This window comes from Cajanus cajan, chromosome 10, assembly GCF_000230855.2.
Source record: "Cajanus cajan strain Asha chromosome 10, NIPB_CcT2T_4, whole genome shotgun sequence".
Classification (NCBI taxonomy): Eukaryota; Viridiplantae; Streptophyta; class Magnoliopsida; order Fabales; family Fabaceae; genus Cajanus; species Cajanus cajan.
Window position 1 is genome coordinate 32,826,617 of NC_138526.1, and position 24,933 is coordinate 32,851,549.

At 34.7% G+C, this 24,933-nt stretch overlaps 1 protein-coding gene and 1 long non-coding RNA gene across 2 annotated transcripts; one reads left to right on the plus strand and one right to left on the minus strand.

Annotated features, from left to right (window-relative positions):
- Positions 1–2,119: 2,119 nt before the first annotated feature.
- LOC145952440 (uncharacterized) lies at positions 2,120–13,806 on the minus strand. The gene is made up of 5 exons (XM_083064803.1): positions 13,339–13,806; positions 12,732–13,107; positions 12,504–12,647; positions 2,670–3,774; positions 2,120–2,609 (listed from the first exon to the last, which is right to left on the minus strand). The coding sequence occupies exons 1-5, from the start codon at positions 13,804–13,806 to the stop codon at positions 2,120–2,122; spliced, it is 2,583 nt and encodes an 860-aa protein (XP_082920929.1).
- A 6,088-nt stretch (positions 13,807–19,894) lies between these two features.
- Positions 19,895–24,161, plus strand: LOC145952798 (uncharacterized). Its single transcript, XR_014430292.1, has 3 exons — positions 19,895–21,636; positions 22,310–22,423; positions 22,532–24,161. It is a non-coding gene; the product is annotated as an uncharacterized LOC145952798 (long non-coding RNA).
- The last annotated feature ends 772 nt before the right edge of the window (positions 24,162–24,933 follow it).

Sequence of the window (24,933 nt, forward strand, 5' to 3'; positions counted from 1 at the left end):
AAATCAAATAAAATTTCTAAATTAATTTTTATCAAATATAAATTATTTTACATTATATATAATATACTGGGGCGATTTGTTAAAATCAGCTAAAGAAATGACGCACATTTGATAATATTTTTTAAATAATTGAATAGAATAGATGTTCCGTGTGAATTTGCAAAAGATATGAATAATATTTACACGACCAAATTGGGTTGTGTTAGGCTACTGGATAGAAAGAAATCAAAATCTAAGGAATGCTAAACAAGAATTGCAATCCAAATTCATCATGCCATTTTCAAAAGAAGTCTGAACAATATAACAAGACTAATATGGGCTTTACATAAGGCTCAACACATGAAAATCCAAATATTTATTGCATTAAGAAGTCTCGGGTCCATTCTGGCAACTTTGTTTTACGCTTCAATCCAGCCTGTTTCCTATCATTACTCTCCGGCCCAACGTGGACCTTGTCTTCAAGGTCAGTCATAGGAACCCCGTGATTGGTTGCTTGGGTAGAGCCATGGATTGACGCGGACGTGGCTGCGGGTGATGCATTTGTGTTTCCTTGTGATGCATCTAATGGTGCTCCCACAATGCACGGGTGAGGCAAACACGTGGTAACAACAACACGTGAGTCATTAGAAAGTGCCACAGACGAGGTTGTCTTGGGAAGAGTTTAAGTACGCGTGGCAAGTGTATTGGAAGACGGAATGTGAGAAGTCCATGTAAATGAAGGGGTCCCCTCTTTGAATTCATTTGAACGAACTAGAAATGGAGGAGATATCGTATCATCAACGTTGTTCTCCCCCTGAAATCCAATCTCTTTATCTAATGGCAAAGGTGTGTGATGGAGCATCGGATCGTCACCCACATATGGTTTCAATCAAGAAACGTGGAACACGGGGTGGAGTCACGAAGTCGTCGGTAGATCTAACTCATAAGCCACAGTTCCGATTCGATGACGGACTTGAAACGGCCCATAAAATCGACGAGCCAACTTCTGACCTTTACGGTGGCAAACAGAGCCTTGGCGGTACGGCTGGAGTCGCAGCAGCACCCAATCCCCTTCGATAAAGGTATGATCCCTCCGCTTTTGGTCAGCCATCGTTTTCATTCTTTGTCTTGTTGCCTGCAAGGCATGTTTGATGTCAGATAACACTTGCTGGTGAAGATGTAGGAGCTCAGCCACCGATGGCGAAGAGTGGTTGTCTGTAAGGAAATCCACCGTGGTAGGCGGACGGCGCCCATACATAACATGAAACGGCGAAGTCCGGATGCTTGAATGGAAGGTCGTATTATACCAGAGCTCCGCTAAGTGAAGATAAGCAAACCACGAACGTGGATTGTCAGCTACAAAACAGCGGAGAAAACCTTGCAATGTACGATTGGTCACCTCGGTTTGGCCATCTGTTTGTGGATGGTATGCAGAGCTAAAGCAAAGTTTAGTCCCACCAGCTTTGAAGAGGGTCTTCCAGAAAGTGCTCAAAGAAATAGGATCTCTATCGGATACAATAGAGCGAGGGAAACCATGAAGTCGAAAAATTTCCTGCATAAAGCGGTGGGCTAGCTGGTTGGCGTTGAAGTGAGTGGGCATGGCAACAAAATGAGCCGCCTTGCTTAAACGGTCACACACAACCCAAATGACAGTATAACCATGAGAACACGGGAGACAGGTAATGAAATTCATACTAAGATCTTCCCAAATTTTGTGAGGTATAGCTAAAGGTTAGAGTAACCCCATCTGTTTCTGTGTAGGGCTCTTCATGTGCTGACAAACTGTGCATCTACGGACAAACTCTTGAAGGTCTTTAGCCATGGTCGGCCAGTAAAATGAAGCTGCTAGACGATACAAGGTGGGCTTGTATCCGGAGTGTCCTGCCATTGGAGAACTATGGAATTCCTCCATAAGCCTTGTTCGACAATCAGCGTGGTCAGGCACATATAAACGATGATGAAAATAGAGTAAGTGATTTTGAACTCTGTAGATATCACTGTTGTCGGTTGACTCCAAACACCGTTTAACTAAATCTTTGCCTGCCTCGTCCTGTGTAAAATACTCGCGCCATTGTTGGAGGTATTAAGGAATGACCGAGGAAATGGCCAACAACATCACATTCGAAAATGGAGGTGGAGGTCAGGACAATGCATCAGCAGCAAGGTTATGTCTGCCAGGCCTATACAGAACCTCAAAATCAAAACCAAGTAACTTGTATAGCCAACGCTGTTGTTCTGGTGTGTGTAGATCTTGAGTGAGCAAATGTTGGAGACTCTGCTGATCCATGATTATCTTAAACTTTCGTCCCAAAAGGTACTGTCTCCATTTCTTTACTGATTCAATAATAGCATACATTTCTCTCACGTAAACTGATTCTGTTTGCATTTTCTTCCCCAACTTCTTGCTAAAAAACGCCACTGGATGATGGTTTTGGGATAATACGACACTGATGGCGACGGCTGAAGCATCAGTTTCGAGGACAAAGGCTTGGTTGAAATCTGGAAGAATTAGAGTAGGACTATTTGTGATTTGTTGTTTAAGCTCTGTAAAAGCCTTTTGGGATGCCTCATTCCATTTGTATATAATAGCCTTTAGGAGGTCGGTGAGAGGAGAGGCTAACGATGCATAACTGCGAATAAATCACCGGTAAAACCCAGTAAGCCCCAAAAATCCACGCAAAGCAGTTAACTTGTGTGGCACGGGCCAGTCTTGAATGGCCTTGATCTTCTCAGGGTCAGGGAGGACCCCTGTCCCAGTGATAATGTGACCTAGGTAAGCAACAGACTGCACTCCAAAAACACACTTAGATAATTTGGCCTGATAATGATTTTCTGATAGTAACTGCAAAACAGAACGTAAGTGAAATAAATGGACCGTAAATGATTCACTATAGACCAATATATCATCAAAAAAGACTAAAACAAATTTTCGTAAAAATGGTCTAAGTAAATCATTCATGGCCGACTGAAAAGTGGAAGGAGCATTTGACAGACCAAATGGCATTACTAAAAATTCATAGTGGCCGTCAAATGTTCTAAAAGCTATTTTTGGAATATCTGGTGGGTAGAGACGAATTTGATGATACCCAAATTGCAAGTCGAGCTTAGTAAACACCTTAGCATGGCCTAACTCATCCAGTAGCTCATCAATAGTTGGGATAGGAAATCTATCTTTAATGGTCAATGCATTAAGAGCTTTGTAATCAACGCAAAAATTCCAAGTGCCATCTTTATTTTTAATAAGTAGGACTGGGGAGGAAAATGGGCTATTGCTGGGTTGAATGATCCCATCTGTGAGCATGTCTGAAATAAGTTGAGTCATAATGTCTTTTTGATAATGAGGATAACGGTAGGGTTTAACATTAACAGGATTAGAGTTAGGGGTGAGGGGAATATGATGATCATGAGGTCGAGTAGGTGGTAAACCGGAAGGTTTGGCAAACACAGAGGCGTAGGAGTGGAGTAAGTGGGAAATGTCGGGGTGAGGATGGTCCAAGGTCGTAGAATCTGTCAAGGTGGAAACGGAGGAGATAGATAACAAATGGAATTGGGATATTGATTGTTGATGAACCAGAGCACAAAATTGGTGAAATGAGGCGGGGCTGAGACTGGTAGAGTCTCCAATGATGGTGAGTTGTTGGTTTTGGTGGGTAAAGGAGAATGAAGGAATGGAAAAATCAGCAGTTACCAGGCCTAGGGTCCGCAACCAGGACAGGCCCAAAACTATATCAACACCTTCAATGGGTAAAACATACAGTGAAACAGCAAACTCATGTGTTTGAATCATAATAGGTACTGAAGGGCAAACATGAGAACAAGAAATATGTTCTCCATTTCCAACCATAACTTTGAATGGAGTTGTAGGAATAGTAACTGTAACGACCCACCCTAGGTCGTCACATTAATAACCAGCCAAAATAAAATAATATAAAATAAAGAAAATAGAGCAAAAGCCAGCTACGATAGAGTGAAAAAATTATTTCATAATATCAAACATAATTATATCAGAGTCATTCTTGGTAAAATTATACAGTAATCCAATAGTAACATCATGAAATATAAGTTAGACACCCTAGGTGCTGGTCAAGCTCTACGTCTAGCCACTTCTCAAAGCAGCTACCCCAAAAGACTCCTTGCTATCCCAAGGCCTCACACCTGATCTGCTCCCCCACATAGTGAGATCATCACAGTCCAAACCACATGGAAACACAAGGGTTAGCACATATAAAACCAACCATAGTATATCATAATAAAATATCATTAAACAAATATTTATCCACAGCATTTATCCAGACCAACAAGTCATTTTCCATTCTAAATATAGACCAACCCAAAATATAATGTATACACGTCCATGCCAATATATACATATTTTATGATAATAAAATAATCCATAACCAATGTATACAATCCATACCATATGTATACAGATTCCATATCCAAAACAAAGTCACACCACTGTATAATCCATGATGTAACCAACACATCCAAACCAAATGTTGGCCTCAACACCATCCAAACCAAGTGTTGATACGGTGAAACATGTCAGCAACCCATATCCCACACCTAACCTCTCATGGAAAATATACAGTTGGATTACGTCGTCACGTAACCCTGGTGATCATGGCCACTTCATCCATCGGTATGACTCGGCCTTGCCCCCATACCGGTAGCAAATAGAATACTTAGAGGAGTACTTCAGAATCCACCTAACATCTGAAGTGGTTTATCATATAACCTTTGGAAAAGTTCCACATTGGAATCCTCACCATGGGATTCCCAAATTTCATATTTTTCCAAAGATTATATCCTGATCTCACCAAAAGATCTAATCCATACCATAACCTTACTCCTTTAAGTCCTATTTACTTTTCCAAACCACATACATAGCATATTCCATAATTAAACATAACCATAACCATGCCAATTTGTCAATATAATAATAATATAAATATCCAAAACAACCATCAATTGATCCAAATTATACTATATGAAATGAAAATCTCCACATAAAATAGCATATTAAAATTATACTATTCCTATCATGCTCATATATACTAGATTAATTTTATAAGCACTACCCTTACTTGGATAAACCTGAACTGAAACTCGGGCAGAATCTCCTCCTCTCTCCTTAAACAAGAACCGAAACTCGGGCAGAACCTCCACCTCTCTCCTTAAGCAAGGGCCGAAACTCGGGCAGAATCTCCTCTTCTCTCCTCTTTTCTCTCCCCTAGCAGAACCTCCTCTACTAGATTCCTCTTTCTCTCTCCTCTTTTCTTTTCTCCTCCCCTCTTTTTCTTTCTCTCTCTCTCCTCTTTCTCTCTCTAGGATTCTCTTTTCTCAGTATATTTTTTTTTCACCCCCCTGGCCCCTATTTATAGGCAACCAGAGTCACCCGGAACGGCCCGTATTGAATTCGGAACGGCCCGTTCCGAATCTTTCAAATGTACGCAAATTTTTAAACTGGAACGGCCCGTTCCAAAATCGGAACGGCCGTTCCCAAAAAGCAGAACGGCCCGTTCTAAAATCAGAACGGCCCGTTCCGAGACTCATCCAGAACGGCCCGTTCTCCTTCCGGAACGACCCGTTCTCCTAGTTGGAACGGCCCGTTCTGGGCCCGTTCTCACTAAAAAAATTTAGTATAATTTTTAAGCTTGGAACGGCCCGTTTTGCTTTTGGAACGGCCCGTTCCAAGTTACCAAAACACCCCTTAAATTTTTTTAAAATTGCGAAAATGCCATCAGTAATAAAATTACAAGAATACCCCTATACCTTTATAAAATTTACGAAAATGCCATTGATAATTAATAATAATAAAAAAAATGGGTATTACAATTCTCTCCAACAACAAAAATTTTCGTCCTCGAAAATTCACTTACTCTAAAAGAGATATGGGTATTGATCCTTCATCCTTTCCTCCAACTCCCAAGTAGCTTCATTAGTAATCTCATCCCAAATAACTTTCACCAAATTGATAGATTTACCTCGCAACTGTTTAACTTTCTTATCTGCCACTGAAACTGGCTGTTTCTCAAAAGTTAAATTCTCCTTAACTTGTACTGCCTCTGATTCCAATACATGATTTGGATCGTGAATATATTTCCTCAGTTGTGAAACATGGAACACATCATGCAGATTAGAAAGGAATGGAGGTAATGCAATCTGATATGCCACTGGTCCAATCCTCTTGAGAATTTGATACGGCCCAATAAACTTAGGATTCAACTTCTTAGCTTTGATAGCTCTTCCCACACCTGTGGTAGGAGTTACTTTCAAAAACACATGTTCTCCTTCTGAAAACTCCAAAAGTTTCCTCCTTTTGTCTGCATAAGACTTTTGCCGACTCTGAGCAGCTCTCATTCTTTCCTGAATTTGTTTCACCTTTTCAGTAGTCTGTAAGATGATCTCTGGCCCCACCATCACTGATTCTCCCTCTTTAAACCAACACAAAGGTGTTCGACATTTCCTCCCATACAGAGCCTCAAATGGTGCCATTCCTATACTTGCATGAAAACTGTTATTATAAGTGAACTCGACCAAAGGCAACATCTCTTCCCAATTCCCTAGATGATCCAAAATACAAGCTCTCAACAAGTCCTCCAAAGATTGGATAGTCCTCTCAGATTGCCCATCAGTTTGTGGGTGATAAGCAGAACTGAGCCTCAACTTAGTCCCTAACGCTTGATGCAAACTTTGCCAAAATCGGGATGTAAAACGAGGATCCCTATCAGAGATGATACTGGAGGGTACACCATGTAATCTAACAATCTCCTTAATATACAATTGAGTTAACTTTTCCAAGGACCACTTTATATTCATTGGAAGGAAATGAGCACACTTAGTTAATCTATCCACGATCACCCAAATAGAATCACAATTCTTAGCAGATCTTGGTAATCCAACAACAAAATCCATGGTTATACTATCCCATTTCCATTCTGGCACTTCCATCATTTGTAACAAACCTCCTGGTTTTTGATGTTCTACTTTAGCTTTTTGACACACAATGCAAGATGCAACATACTCAGCTATCTCCCTCTTCATACCATTCCACCAGAACATTTTCTTCAAATCTTGATACATTTTTGTCATACCCGGATGTACACTCAACTTACTTTTATGACCTTCCTCAAGTATCAACTTCTTCAACTCTTTATCTTGTGGAATACAAATTCTACCCTTGTACCTCAAGATTCCATCCATATCTTGTTCAAATCCTTCAGCTTTCTCAGAACCCAACAACTCTCTAACCTTATTCAATCTCATATCCTGAACTTGTTTTTGTTTCACCATCTCCAAGAAATCACTAGTAATGGTAGTCATACCACAACTAATAAAATCTGAGGCAATCACAACATTAAGATTCATATCCCTGAATTTCTCTACTAACTCCATCTCTTTAACCATCAGGTAAGACATATGAAGAGATTTTCTACTCAAAGCATCTGCCACCACATTTGTTTTACCTGGATGGTACATTAACTGAAAGTCATAATCTTTCAAAAACTCAATCCACCTCCTTTGCCTCATATTTAACTCTTTCTGATCAAACAAATATTTCAAACTCTTATGATCACTAAACACATCAAACTTTGCTCCATAGAGATAATGTCTCCAAATCTTCAAAGCAAAAACCACCGCAGCCAACTCTAGATCATGCGTAGGATAATTTCGTTCATGAGTCTTTAACTGCCTAGATGCATAAGCCACAACCTGTCTATCTTGCATAAGAACACATCCTAAACCTTGATGAGATGCATCACAATAAACCTCAAAAGATTTATTAGGATCTGGCAGAATCAACACTGGAGACGAAGTCAACTTTTCCTTTAACTCTTGAAAACTCCTTTCACACTCCTCCGTCCATATAAAAGGATGATCCTTCCTGGTCAGCTGTGTCAAAGGCATAACTATTTTAGAAAATCCTTCTATGAATCTTCTATAATAGCCAGCCAATCCCACAAAACCTCTAATTTCAGTAACTGATTTTGGACGCTCCCACCTCAAAATCGCTTCCACCTTAGTAGGATCAACTGCAATTCCTTGTGCAGAAATCACATGACCCAAGAACTTAACTTCAGATAACCAAAACTCACATTTTGACAACTTTGCAAATAATTGTTTCTCCTTCAATACCTGCAAAACTATCCTCAGATGTTCTCTATGTTCTTCCATAGATTTAGAATAAACCAGAATATCATCAATGAACACCACCACAAACTTATCCAGAAAGGGTCTGAAAATCCTGTTCATATAATCCATGAAAATAGCTGGAGCATTCGTCACTCCAAAAGGCATGACAACATACTCATAATGGCCATACCGAGTCCTGAAAGCAGTCTTTGGTATGTCCTCTTCCTTTACCCGAATTTGGTGATATCCAGATCTCAAATCAATCTTGGAGAAACTAGTAGCTCCCCTTAACTGATCCATCAAATCATCTATTCTTGGCAATGGATATTTATTCTTGATTGTCAATTTATTTAACTGCCTGTAATCCACACATAACCTCACACCACCATCCTTCTTCTTTACCAATAACACTGGTGCTCCCCACGGAGATACACTAGGTCTGATCATCTGCTTCTCCAAAAGTTCTTCAACCTGCTTCTTCAATTCAGATAACTCCGTTGGTGCCATTCTATAAGGAGAAATGGACACTGGTCCCGCCCCTGGTATAAGATCAATACTAAACTCTAACTCTCGCTTTGGTGGTAATCCCGGAACATCATCCGGAAAAACCTCTGGAAATTCTCTAACAACATCAATACTATTCAACAACTTTTCATTCTCTACACTAATAAAAGATAAGATCATAAACCCAAGAGCTCCATCCTTCAACAATCCATCTACCTGTCTATTAGAAATAAATCTCTCCTGTTCATCAGTAGGAAAGATTAATTTCTTCTCTGAACAATCTATCAAAATCCTATTGGCAGAAAGCCAATCCATCCCTAAAATCACATCCAAATCGGATAGAGGTAAACAAAATAAATTCACTTTATAACAACGCCCTTCCACCTCCACTGGACATCTCAAACAAACCTCAGAAGTCAAAACAGACCCTGAAGCTGGGGTAGAAACAACTAGATCCACACACAAAGAACTCACAACTAAATTTAACCTTGCCACGCATTCATAAGAAATAAAAGAATGTGAAGCACCAGAATCAAATAAAATAGAAATATCATTACCATCAGCTTTGCCCTTTCCTTTTACCAGCTCAGATGTCGTTTCAGCTTCAGCACCTGTTAAAGCAAAGACACGACCTGCTGCAGTAGGCCGATCCACTTTCTGGTTCTCTCTAGCTGGAATATTTTTGACAATGCAATCTTTAGCCATGTGACCCACCTTGCCACATTTAAAACACGTATAGTTCTTTGTAGGACAGTCCTTCATCATATGTGGGCCTCCACAGATATAACATCTAATACTCTGAACATCTCTTGTGGTAGTAGTCCCCATCGGTTTCTTATTAGCATTTCCAATTTGAAACTGAGATGGTCTCTTTTGAGGATGTTTCCCCCTCCCAAATCCAGATGATCCCTCTAGACCCTTTGCCACTCTATTTCCTCCTTCAAATCTCTCAACTATTTTTGCCTTTTCAACTAGAACTGGGAATTCCACAATCCCCATAGGGACAATAGTCTTTTTCAGCTCAAATCTTAGACCCTCACTAAACTTCCTGCATCTCCAGGCTTCAGTGATAGCTTGAGAATAATACCTAGCCAAGTGTTCAAACTTGACCACATACTCTTGTACTGACATATTTCCTTGTTGCAATCTCAAAAATTCAGCTTCCTTAGCATATCTGGCGCTATCTGGAAAATATTTCTCTAGGAATACCTTTTTGAAATTTTCCCAATTTATCACCTCCCCTCTAGCTTCCATCATAGCTTGAGCACCTTTCCACCAGAAACTAGCCTCACCCACCAACATATAAACAGCATAAACTAGCTTCCTTTCCTCAGGACAATGCATCACCATAAAGATTTTCTCCATCTCTTCAATCCATTGATCAGCAATTTCAGGTCCATTAACACCTGTAAATTGAGGAGGATTCCCTTTTCTGAACTCTGACAAGCCCCTATATTCATCAGATACTTCAGTCCTAGCTGCTTCAGCTGCAGCCCGGTTGGTCTCCATCTGAGCCAACAAAGTATTCTGTTGTCCAATAGCAGCAGCAATTAGCTCCATAGCCTGAGCAATCTGCCGCTCATCTACACCTGAAGAAGGATGAGAATGGTTTCCCCTACCAACCATCCTAATAAAGATAAAAGATCAAGGAACCCATGAGTTTACACTAAAACACATAAGAAATTCCTTTCAAAAAAAAAATCTATTTCCACTCAACAGAAACATAATAAGACCATTTCCCACAAACCCTAAAGAGACTCGACCAGCTCTGATACCAAAATTGTAACGACCCACCCTAGGTCGTCACATTAATAACCAGCCAAAATAAAATAATATAAAATAAAGAAAATAGAGCAAAAGCCAGCTACGATAGAGTGAAAAAATTATTTCATAATATCAAACATAATTATATCAGAGTCATTCTTGGTAAAATTATACAGTAATCCAATAGTAACATCATGAAATATAAGTTAGACACCCTAGGTGCTGGTCAAGCTCTACGTCTAGCCACTTCTCAAAGCAGCTACCCCAAAAGACTCCTTGCTATCCCAAGGCCTCACACCTGATCTGCTCCCCCACATAGTGAGATCATCACAGTCCAAACCACATGGAAACACAAGGGTTAGCACATATAAAACCAACCATAGTATATCATAATAAAATATCATTAAACAAATATTTATCCACAGTATTTATCCAGACCAACAAGTCATTTTCCATTCTAAATATAGACCAACCCAAAATATAATGTATACACGTCCATGCCAATATATACATATTTTATGATAATAAAATAATCCATAACCAATGTATACAATCCATACCATATGTATACAGATTCCATATCCAAAACAAAGTCACACCACTGTATAATCCATGATGTAACCAACACATCCAAACCAAATGTTGGCCTCAACACCATCCAAACCAAGTGTTGATACGGTGAAACATGTCAGCAACCCATATCCCACACCTAACCTCTCATGGAAAATATACAGTTGGATTACGTCGTCACGTAACCCTGGTGATCATGGCCACTTCATCCATCGGTATGACTCGGCCTTGCCCCCATACCGGTAGCAAATAGAATACTTAGAGGAGTACTTCAGGATCCACCTAACATCTGAAGTGGTTTATCATATAACCTTTGGAAAAGTTCCACATTGGAATCCTCACCATGGGATTCCCAAATTTCATATTTTTCCAAAGATTATATCCTGATCTCACCAAGAGATCTAATCCATACCATAACCTTACTCCTTTAAGTCCTATTTACTTTTCCAAACCACATACATAGCATATTCCATAATTAAACATAACCATAACCATGCCAATTTGTCAATATAATAATAATATAAATATCCAAAACAACCATCAATTGATCCAAATTATACTATATGAAATGAAAATCTCCACATAAAATAGCATATTAAAATTATACTATTCCTATCATGCTCATATATACTAGATTAATTTTATAAGCACTACCCTTACTTGGATAAACCTGAACTGAAACTCGGGCAGAATCTCCTCCTCTCTCCTTAAACAAGAACCGAAACTCGGGCAGAACCTCCACCTCTCTCCTTAAGCAAGGGCCGAAACTCGGGCAGAATCTCCTCTTCTCTCCTCTTTTCTCTCCCCTAGCAGAACCTCCTCTACTGGATTCCTCTTTCTCTCTCCTCTTTTCTTTTCTCCTCCCCTCTTTTTCTTTCTCTCTCTCTCCTCTTTCTCTCTCTAGGATTCTCTTTTCTCAGTATATTTTTTTTTCACCCCCCCTGGCCCCTATTTATAGGCAACCAGAGTCACCCGGAACGGCCCGTATTGAATTCGGAACGGCCCGTTCCGAATCTTTCAAATGTACGCAAATTTTTAAACTGGAACGGCCCGTTCCAAAATCGGAACGGCCGTTCCCAAAAAGCAGAACGGCCCGTTCTAAAATCAGAACGGCCCGTTCCGAGACTCATCCAGAACGGCCCGTTCTCCTTCTGGAACGACCCGTTCTCCCTCCAGAATGGCCCGTTCCAAAGTCAGAACGGCCCGTTCTCCTAGTTGGAACGGCCCGTTCTGGGCCCGTTCTCACTAAAAAAATTTAGTATAATTTTTAAGCTTGGAACGGCCCGTTTTGCTTTTGGAACGGCCCGTTCCAAGTTACCAAAACACCCCTTAAATTTTTTTAAAATTGCGAAAATGCCATCAGTAATAAAATTACAAGAATACCCCTATACCTTTATAAAATTTACGAAAATGCCATTGATAATTAATAATAATAATAAAAATGGGTATTACAGTAACCAAATTCAAGAACTTAGCAACGCGAGGTTGCACAATGTTGTGCGTGCTGTCGGTGTCAATGAGGATATGAATCTTGTGGCCATGAACTTCACCTTGAAACTTCAGATTCTGGGATGTTAGTTGACCTGTAAGAGCATAGGTAGATAATTGAAAATGAATGCCGGGGTCAGAGGGGATGGAATCCTCTATGATTTCCTCAACATTTCCAGGTTCCTCATGAATGGGAATAGAAGAATCTTCATCATCCAATAACAGCAAAAACTTTGGAGTAGCACATTTATGGCCAAAAAATTTTTTTTCGTCACAATGAAAACACAAACCAGCGGCACGCTGTTCATGGAGCTGTTGTGGGGACAATTTTTTTATTGGTATAGGGGAGGAAGTGGGTAAGGGAGTGGTTGGAGGAGTAGGCTTATGTGATTGTATTAGGGTGGGTGAGTTGGAAATTGTAGAAGGTGAATTGGATGAAGTTTGGTAACAAGAGAAACGAGGTTTAGAATCTTGCAATTTATCCTCAATTAATTTTGCTAACCCCATGGCTTGAGTAATAGATTGCGGTTGTAAAATAGCCAGTTCACGTTTGATGGCAGTGCTTAACCCCGATATGAAACAATTCAGTAAGGATGTTGAAGATAAACCATAAACCTGATTAGACAATTTTTCAAAAGCAGCCTGATAGTCCGCAACAGAACCCACCTAACGTAACTTATACAGATCTTGCTCATGATTGGCATAGATTGACGGCCCAAAACGCAACTGCAAAGCATTAGCAAAGTGTGACCAATCGCGCAATTGTTGGTTACCATGCATCCATTTAAACCAACTCAGGGATTCCCCCCGCATATAAAAACCTGCAATGGAAACACGTTGCTCCCAAGGAACTTGATAAAACAAGAAATATTAATCAGCCTGAAATAACCAATCAACAGGCTCGGATCCAGTAAACTCACTAAGCTGCAATTTTGGAGGGCGTATAGATAACCCCAAAGGAGGACTAGCAAAATGCATCTGTGGGGGTACAAAATTAGGTGGGGGTAGGTAACCTGGACCAGGGATGGCAATAGGTATAGAAGTCGGAGATGACATGCTTGATGTAATTGTGGATGGAAGTGTAGAGTGCAAAGTCGATGAGGGTAACTGAACAGGCTGGGTAAGATTAGACGAAGATGAGGGACAATGGGTGGGTGGGGTAGGGCCAGAAGTTGAAAGTTGTGGTAATTGAGTTAAAACAACAGATAAAATGGAGGTGAGGGTTTCGTGATTGGTGGCATGTAATTGCGATTGAGAATCAAATTGGGATTGTAAGGAAGCTACCTGTGCAGTGAGAATGGAAATGGGATCTTCCTCATCCTTATGAGGTTTAGGGTCAGGGTCTTTGGAAGATAGGGGAGGCATGAAGACTAGATGAAAGCACCAATTGTTACGCTACTAGATAGAAAGAAACCAAAACCTAAGGGAATGCTAAACAAGAATTGCAATCCAAATTCATCATGCCATTTCCAAAAGAAGTCTGAACAATATAACAAGACTAATATGGGCTTTACATAAGGCCCAACACATAAAAATCCAAATATTTATTGCATTAAAAAGTCTCGGGTCCACTCTAACAACTTTGTTTTACGCTTCAGTCCAGCCCGCTTCCTATCAGGTTTCCTAGTTATTTTTAAATTTGTATATTTATAATAACTTTTTTTTACAACTACATTGTTAATAACCTAATCATTATAATTTGTCATGTCTATAAATCAATTATTTCTAAATTAAAATGTATATTGTTAAACTATATAATATCAATTATTTTCTTAATAGTCTAATTTGTCATAATACCTTAATTTATTACGCAATAAATTTTTTATTTGGTAAATTTTTTTAATTTAAATATATTAATTGTACATTTTTGAAATTTTAGGGAATGTGACCAATGTTTTAAAATCGAATTAGTCATCAAATCGTTTAAAATATTAAGTCAATGGATCAAAGATCAATCCATGTGATATTAATTGAATCACATGGTCTGGTCTTTATTAAAAAAAGTATTTATTTCATATATTTCATACTTATAAATTTCAATAAAATTTATATCATTCCAAATATAGGAAAAAAAATGTTGTCAACATAATATTGACATAACAACCAAATTATTGATTGTTGATGTTATATCTTAGATTTTCTAAAATTATTAAAAAGGATATTTTGATTAATTAAATGAGTTTTAGAAAATATTTTAGAAACTTTTAATAATTGTAAGTGCTTTTAATTAAATAATAATTATTTGTGAAAATTATTTTGTATATTATTTATTATAAAAATATATGTTTTATGATATTTTATTATAATAAGTATTTAGAGAAAAATAAGTGTTTTTATTATAATTGTTTTATAAATTTTATTTTAATTATAATTATATTAAGATAAATATGCTTATTTTATATATTATTTATGTTTTAATATTTGAGAGAAGGAAATTGTGACCATGCTTAAAGTGTTTTACTAAAGGATAAACGTAAGTCAAGAAGTTTTTAAAAGAGAGGTTTTAAGAGTGGGGAGTCAGATTACATTTATACTTTTCCTTTTCTCTCCTTATGCCCATGCTTTGAAGAATTGAAAGAATCAAAATTTAACAGGATTCGAAGATTCACATCCTTCATCTAGCATTTACCGAGGTAAAGAAGCTTGAGTTATTTTGCTTTAAACATGGAGTATAAGTAAAATAGCAGGATTGGTCCCTAATCCCTTATTTATTGCTTGTATATTGTATTGTATGAAGAAGATTTCTCAATTAATTGCATTATGTGTTTTTTGTCTTCTTTATGATCCCTCGTTGTTCTAATTGATACCGTTAACATACGTATGCATTTAATTTTGTGTTTTGGACTAATCTTATGAAATTTGAATTGTCTATGGGTTCTTGTGGGATCTCTAAGAAAATGTATTTTGGTGTTTGATTAAGGAGTTGACATAAGCATGTAAATATATGTAATTGATGGCTTAATAATGTGATTTTAGGTTTTTTATCTATGATTTTAAAATTGTTAGTCAATTTTGATAATGAGATGAGTTATGAGGTCCAAATTATCGAAGTTTATATCTATCAGATTTCATCACGGGTGTAACCAATGAGTCACTGTGACGTCTATTATAATCCTTAACTTATTAATAAAATAATATCTTTCTTATAAATTATTAATTCAATTATAAAATTAATAATATTTATCATAAGAACAAAAGAAAATTTCATGAACTAATGTACATATAGTTAGATCATATACATCACATATTATTCTAAAGTATATATAATCACGTACTTATTTTAGCTTGATCAACTACATGAAGGAAATGAGTCTTATTTACAAACTATTTTTTTTCCTCCACACTTCTACTAGAATAATTACATATCAGGTTGAAATAAATTTACTATTAGATTAGTATGATTGGCTGGAGGTAGATAAAAAGTAACTACCATAGGGTCATCTATAATAATAGGAGTTTCTTGGTTTGGAGAAAATACAAAAGTTGATTATTCTATGCCTTGAAAAGTTACTGAATTTGCAACTACATCAACGCTCCATTTTGTGTCAGAGAATACAACCGAGATAACCGTAGTAAAAGGGCTTGATATAACTGAAAGATCTATCTATTTTGTATTATAATTAATTTAATTTTATAACAAAGAAAAATAAGAAGTGAAAACAATTATTCAATAAATACAAATAAATAAATAAATAGAATGTACAGAATTATTTGTAACCAATATTAATTATGTACTTTAGATTTTTCTTGCCGTAGTGAAATTTGAATTATCCTTGTAATGACTAGTCAAGCTAAATGAGATTTATCATAATTTCAAATAGCAAAAGGATATTTCACCTTAAGCTTTTTCTTATTTAAATTCTCAAGGTCAAATCTCCAATTACAAATTAATTTAAATCTTTATTTTTCTTATGATCATAAATTAACATTTATCTTTAAAAGGAATGATGCTATAATAATAAGATGAGCTTAAGATGATTAACTAAATTAGATTATAGTTAGAAATAATATAAAATAATTAAACTAAACGATTTAGAATATTTTAAATTATTTAGAGTTTAGTACAACATAGTTTACAAAAATAAGATGTGTTTAAGAATATTAAACTAGTTAATGACAGTTATAAATATCATAAAACAACATAAATTAAGAACACCTCAATGACTATTTAGAGTTAAAAGTATAATAGATTAAACAAGTGGATGAGGCTAGGGACACCTCATTAAATAAATATACATAGATATAACATAAAATAAACAAATATAATAAGATAGAAAATTTAAAAGGGACAAAAGTCTCCTCCCCTTATCTTAATACTTAAAAGTAGACTTTAAGAGACAAAATGAGCTCTTACGATTGGTATTCCTCTTCTCGCAAACCTCTCCCGCTTCTATTCTTCAATTCCTCCCCTCATTGTACACATCTCTATCTCTGTTTATAGCCAACCTTTGTAATCATTACCTAGTTTGTATGTCATGAATTTTTTTTCTTTTCATTTGGTTCCTGTTCCTACTGTAAGTCCGTTGTCATCGTTAGGGTCACCACATCCGAGGTATTGTCCACTTTGGCGCTCGTTTGGCCGTCATGATTTTTGTCCTTTAAAAGACGCATCGGCGTGTTAAGGAGGGAGGGTCCACCAGATGATGCTAAAGGCCAAGAGTGGCTTAGGCCCTCCTTCTAGCGCCAATGTTCCTACCGTAAGTCTGCTGTCATCATTAGAATCACTACATCCGAGGTATTTTCCGCTTTGGCGCTTGTTGGATCTTCACGGTTTTGTCCTTTAAAAGGCACATCGGTGGATTAAGGAGGGAAAGTGTTTATAAACTACCATTAGTCTCGACTCCTAAATGATGTGGGACTTTTTAGGCATACTAGAACAGTTCCTAATCATTATTTTCTTACAGATAAATTTTTTCTTTACCAGCAGATAAGTTTCACTACAGAGCTTATCCGTGCATTCAATGCATTTTTTTTAAGCTAGAAATTTACCATTTTTTCATCATATTAAAATATGATACTAAAAATTTAAAAATATTAAAATTTAAAAATTTGTACTAAAAATTTAAAATATTACAACAAGAAATTTAGTATTATTTTATAAATTCATTTTATTTACTAAAATATTAAAAATAAATTAAAAACAATTATAATATTATAATTAAACATTGTCTACATTTTTTTTTGGAATATTACAGTCACGGTTGTAATTGGTCAATCACGAATGTGACGGATAAGTCACAGACGTGACTAGTGAGTCCGTGACACGTTTTGATCTTGACCCCTCTTTCATATATGTCAAGTCAATCACGAGCATAATTGGCGTCATGATTGTAACTCATGTTGTTTCTTTTTTCTCATTATTTTTTTGTCTTTTCTTTCTCCCTTTTATCACTTTTATTATTTAAGATGAATTATATTTATGAGCATGAGATAACTTGAGAATAGTTAGCTTAAGAATGTGATTTAAATATTAGTAATGATAAGGAAATAATTGAGTTAATGTGTAAAAGATATAGTGGTAACAAATGTTCTTATAATAACTATAATTGGAGTGTTTTAATATGTGACTTGAGATTATGATTCATAGTGATTAAAATGATTTTCCCTTCAAAAAAAGGATTAAAATTATTTTTTTTAATAAAGTTTCTTCTTATTTCCTTATTTTCATTTCTTGTATATGTGACACTTATTCTACCCCAACACATAACATAAAATATTATAAATAAATAAATAAATAATTCTACAATAAAGGTAAAATGGTTCACATAATACTTCTAAAATGTACTTCAATATCCAAATGATTCAAAACAAAGTTCAGGAAAATAAAAGTTCATAAAATGTTCTAAAGAAATAAATGTAAACTCCAAATTCAATAAAGTTCATGTCCTAGAAGCTCCTTGCCCCGATATCACACTATCAAAGCACACCCATGACATAGTTATTGGCATCTTGAATGTTACTCATGTTTGGATATTCCTCACCTAAAGACAACCACAAGATGTACAGTGAGAAAAGAAAATATTTATATGTGAAACACATTAGGAATCTCCACAAATAGTTTCAATGCCACATATTATACAATCACAGTTTTCTCAACATCCATACATGTTAAATTTCACCAATATTAAGTCAATATATTATATCATCACATCCTAAATCACACAACCAGCACCATGTCATGCTCATGCAACTGCTGTTGCATCACACATCCAATGTCGTGCCACGCATACATCTATGTTAATTGCCACACATCCTGCACTATGTCATGCTTACACCACCATTGTCGGATCACATATCCAGCGTCATACCAGAAATACATTTGTGCCAAGACATCACACCACAGTCCACAATTCAATTCCACATCACATATACAATATAGATAAATCCACACAAAATAATGGTTCACATATCCCTCACGCAAATTACCATGAATCCACATCACATCATCATACATATATGAACTAACTCTACAACATAGTATCATACAAATTTAAACCACTTTTCAATCCACATGATAACATCTTAGAACATCAAAACAACATGCATCTCCATTTGACAACTGTTAGAGAAAACAACACACAAAGAGTTATGTTCATCCAAATAAGCTCAAACCTATCTCAAAAGAAATATAATAGGATAATCTACAACTCTTACGAAGACATGAAATTCTAAAAAAAAAATCATCTACTTAGCTAAAAATTTCAAAAAAAAAAATGAAAAAGATGTAATCCATGTTGACAACTTGACCTATGTTCACTAAAACAGTCATAACTTGAGTTATACACATAATTTTTAGTGATTCCAAAGCCATTAGAAAGCTAACCCCTAAAACTACAACTTTTTTGAAGAACATGAAGCCTAAAAATGTTGTTAAGGTCATCTCGCAGGCTAACAACACAAAACTTACTATTTCACGCACTAGAATGGAGACTGAACTTATAACTCTTATAACTCAATCAATTCTTAACATTTTTACACGATTCTAGAGTCTAAATTATAGCCCCAAGTGTCTACTTTCTAACTCAACAAACGAAAATTGATTTGGTTAATCACATAGAAAGATATTGCAAAAATACTAAGGTACATCCATAAGTAAAATCTCTCAATTACTCATTAATTCATATAATTCAGGGTGTTCATCAATCTACAAGAACCCTAACTTACATAGCACATCCCAATGAACTCAATTATCATTTAGATCATCAAATTTACCAAATAATAAGACAAACACATTCATAAATCAATATAAAACCCTATTGAATTATCAATTTCAGGGTCAAAACAAAAAATGGACAATCTTAGGAATTTTAGGGTTTCTCCCACTACCCATTCTCTCTTGTAATTCCACAAATATAAAATCTAATTGAATCATCAATTTCACAAAACAATGTACCAATTGACAAAAGCCCAATTCCTCATGAACCCTAACTCATAAACACATTTCAATTAATTCAATCTCTCCCCTAGAACATTGATTTTTAACCTCTAATACCATAAATACAATCACCAATACAAGTAGAATTTATCCGAATTACCAAATATACAAATAGAAAACATTATAAAATTACTAAGAATCCTAAGGAACTTTCTCCCTCTACCCATTCCCTCATATGACTTCACATACAAAATCCTGTTTTCACCTGGTTACGTTAATCAAAATACTTTTGATGTAGTGGAAATCGTTCCTGATCTCTTTTTGGGCATTCATCCTCAAAGCTCTTGTTTTTCCATTTTCTTTTTCTTACTCTTTCAGAAAATGTCAAATAAGACTAATGAAGGCTAATCTGCTAACCCGTTCTTTACATTCCCTCGAGCCGGGTCAACTTAACTCATTACCTTTTTTAGCCCGCTTTTCTTTTTTCTCAAATTGATTTAACAAAATACATATAAATAATAAATAAAAAAATTTTTTCCTTGAATAATAATAATAATTAAATATTTATAATCCCAAAAATATAATAAAAAAATATTAATAATATTATTATTTTCTAAACAATAGGGTGCTATGATATATTTCTATTATTTGGAGTGTATAAAAGATAAGTCATGATAAATCATTCTCTTTATCCTTTTGATACTATTTTTAAAATCATATCATCACACAAATTTTTAAATATATTTTAAAAAAAATGAATTTTAAAAGCTATTTTACAAAATAGTTTAGAAGAACAAAAATACAACCAAACACACCTTCGTAATATCTTTTCTCTCGTTCTAAATTACAACATTTCATGCTGCTCTTGATGTTTAAAAATTGCAATTTCAAAACTTAGAATAACTTTTCAAAACTTCTCTTAAAATAAAGAGTCTTTATTTTTTTAAATTACTAAAACTCTCAAAATTTATTTTAAATCTGTATTCAAATGAATTCCAAATTTACAGTTGGATTTTAGTTAGATTATTATCCAAAGTGTAGCTAGTAGTTTCATTTCAGTAGGGTTTTTTTTTTAAATGGTTTAGATCAACCTAATGAAATGAAAAAATCATATCAATTTAGTTGTTTCACATGATCTAAATTGAATTAAACTAATTAAATCATACCATCTTTATTTTTGTTATTGGGTCTGTGATTTGGAATCAATAATGACTTGTTACCCGAAGCCCCTCTTATAAAACACAACTAGAACAGAGACACATTATGATTGTCAAATATAAATTAATCAAATTAGAGCCACACTTCCCCCATAGCTGTCTCAATTCGATTTATTAAGTTAATTTCAATTAGTGTCAAAAAAGAAAGTTACATTTACAAGTATTTTTTTATGAAACTTAACACTTAGTCATCAATTTAAACTTGAAGCATATGAGATATCCTACCCAACATTCGAAGGACAAATTTGGTTTCAACAAATCATCATCCAAGTCAATGTTAGCATACTGATTTTCCTTGGATTGGTGTTGTATTCCTCGTTTTATTACTTGTTACGTGTAGTACTCAATTTTAATAGGAAAAATGGGAAACGATGAAGATCAAATTAATGATTGAATGGTCAAACGTTGACCGTTGTGGGTTCTTGCTCATGGCAACGCCGCCAACGTTGTTCCTCACATATTATGGAATTTGAACCATATTATATGGTTTCCAATCATATTCCATTCCTTCTCATCTTTAATTTACATTTTGTTATTAGAAAAGAGCAACTTCAATCTTCATAGTCACCATGGGTCACCTTGATACTCAGCAAGAATCCCCAGGTGAGCTTTGAATTCTATAATTATCTTCAAATAAAATGTAAGCAATATTTGGTTCGTGTCTATACAAAAACTCCTATTACATAAAATTAATTGCCACAAATGAAGATGGATTTGAGCATGATTTTTTTTTCTTCAGATTTTCTAATTAATTTTTATACTAGTTGGAAATATTTCGAGTTTATCTCTTGTAAACTTGAGTAAATCTTCCTCTTAGAATACTGAAAATTATTTTAATTAATTTTTATTTTATATATCTAAAAGTGTCATGCCGTTTAGAAATAAAAATTAAGAATAGTTTATAAATATCTTTTTTCCTTAACCTACTGATATGTCATTTTAAGAGAAAAATCATCACAGTCTAATAAATATCAAACGGACAATATGTTGGATGTGATGACCTTAACAATGTCAATAAACTTATGATCAAAATCCTAGAAGAAGAGTTTAAGTCGCTCTTACCTCTTAACCTAATAATATCAGCTGACTTACAATCAGAATAGTTTTATTACTAATTAATATTATTTATGGATATCATTAATTAGAGTCAACTTAGTAATGAATGATTATATACAAAGTTCAAAGTTTGATTTGTATCATTGATACTATAATCTCACCATTTAAAAAACTAAAAAAACAATACCTATCACTTACATGATACATTGTGTACATATAGGATTATATTCTTCAAAAATGAGTGTTCCACCACCAGTGAGTGTGGAGTATCGAGGCAACAATGGACATGAAGAGGGCCCTCAACAAGCAGGGGTGATGGCTTTTGGAAGGGATGGTAAGTTCATAGCTAAAACAAAACCTAAACTTTGTTCATAACTTTCTATTTTACTTAATTTCTCTTAATTTGCAACCTAATTCAATATTTGTCTCTGTGTTCTTTCAGCTGTGCCACTGTCTTTTGCTGTTGTTTTCTGGATTGTTGTTACATTGAATCAGAAAACATATGTGGGCTTGTTCTCAAATTTTGTTGCTCTGGTCCAATTTATTGTTAGAAAGGTTCCATGAGATGAGACTTACGTACGAAATACGAAGACATGCATATTTCAAAATGTGTGATTAACGGAACTTGTGAAGGGCAAGTTAAATTTTGTTGCTATGTATCCTATTTTTTGGTTTCTTTCCAAATTGAGTGAATCAATGTTAAGTTTTTGAAACGAGTTTGCTTTGCATGTGAATTCCATCTTTTATTTATTCATATATGTATAGTTCAGTTGGACAATAATCATAAATCTAGTGATGGGTGAACTAAAATTAAGTAAAATGATGTGATATGAAATAAAATAAAATTACTTAAAATCATTTGAATATTTTTTTGACTAAATTAAGTGACTTTTAAATTTCAAAATATGAAAGTAAATGAAACATTTTTTTTTCATTTTATTATTTAGACAACAGATGAAATGTTAAGAACAGTAGTGAATAATAATTTCGTTGCAATGTTCCTTTTTTTTATATATCCACGTCAATATATGAAATATTAATATTTTTATTTTTTTTTAACAATCTACGCAATAGTAATTGATTGAGTTCCTATTTTTCTAAAGTTTCAAACAAATTTTTTTACTCATAACTTAAATTTTTTTTATATACCTTTTAAATTTTTATCGTTAATTTGTGTGTAACATCATATCTGTTGTCTTAATATGACATAGGTTTTCAATTTTGTGAATGTGACATGAAAATTATTTTGTGGTTAAAATATTTCTTAATCCGTATAATTTTATGTGTTTTACATTTTAATTTCTTCAATTTTATTTACTTTATTTTTTATTTTTATAGTTTAAAATAAATTTTTGAGTCCCTATACTTTTTTAATCTCTTTAAGTTTCTACCATATTTTTTGACCAAGTTAATTTAAGCAAACTAATTATCTTTTGCATTGACATTTTTTCCTTTATAACAAAATTTTTAGCAAACTAGTAAGAATGTTTTATTTTTCGACCAAATTAAATTCAACAAACACAGTGTCACATCCTTTATAATCTTTTTTTTTTCTTAAAAAAACTAGTCATCTCTTGAATTGACTACTCATCTAGATCATATTTAATCATTGTAAATATACTCCTCATGATTTTAACCAATCACCTTGTAACTACTTTGACTTCTTCAACAATTGACCTCCGTGAAATACATCAAAAGTGAAATGGTGCAAATATATTAATTTGGTCAAAAAGTAAAACATTTTTCTTATTGTGAATTCAGAGGAAATAATGAGATGAAAAAAAATTAAAACCACCTACCTTTATAATGATCCGATATGTCATTACACTTAGTATAATACAACATTATGCATTATAGAATATAAAGAATTCAACTATATTAGGGTTCTCATACAACAATACCCGAACATTTATGTAATAAATATAAGTATAGGAAGCAAAAAACATAAAATAATTCTTGCTAATTTGACTTGAAAACATAAAGCCCCTTGTGAGGTTACAATAAAATATTGTTCATATATACAAATATACGTCAAAAGTACAAAATACTAAAAGCATAATCAAACATCTTTTTACAGCTAATCTATCAAAAAAAAAACTCAACAAAAGAATAAGATCATCTCCAATATTGTCATTCACCAAATGGACCCTTCAATTTAATCATACTTTGTTCACATACTAAGTATGATCATTGTAGTTCGATCACATGGAAACATGGAAAAGCAAGGATAAGCTTGTGAGGAAAACAATATAACAGTAAGTAAGGAAGTAACAACTTTAGCAAACATAAACAACTTAAAACAATATGTTAGCTTTCCAACTTAAAAGCATAACACAACTTCAATGTCATCTCACAACTTAACAACTAAGGAAAATGAACATAACAACTCTATATCATTTAACAACTGAAAATCAATAAGGCAATTGAATAAACAATTGGTATTCAATTGGGCATTAGATAGACAACTAATAAACAACCGAACAACTCCAACCACAACTAAGTAACTTAAACAATTGATATGCAACTTACGAAGGTCTCCTACAACTAAGGTGAGTAGTATAAGTGACTTGATCACAGTGAATCATAATGTTTGACCTGCCTTCTCTAGGTCAACTATAGGCAACTTTAGGCATGGTGACATATGTAATTACATTATGATTTCTCAGGTTTCGTCACTTATACTAGGAAAGTTCAGTACTACTATCAAGAATAGAACAACTTGTGTGTTAGCCTACCAAGACCTTAGCAAGCATAACCAAACCTATATGGAATTAGCTTGCTGACTATCATCTAAATAATGTGCACCTTTTCAGTACTTAATTATGAATTTTTGCCTCCGACCTT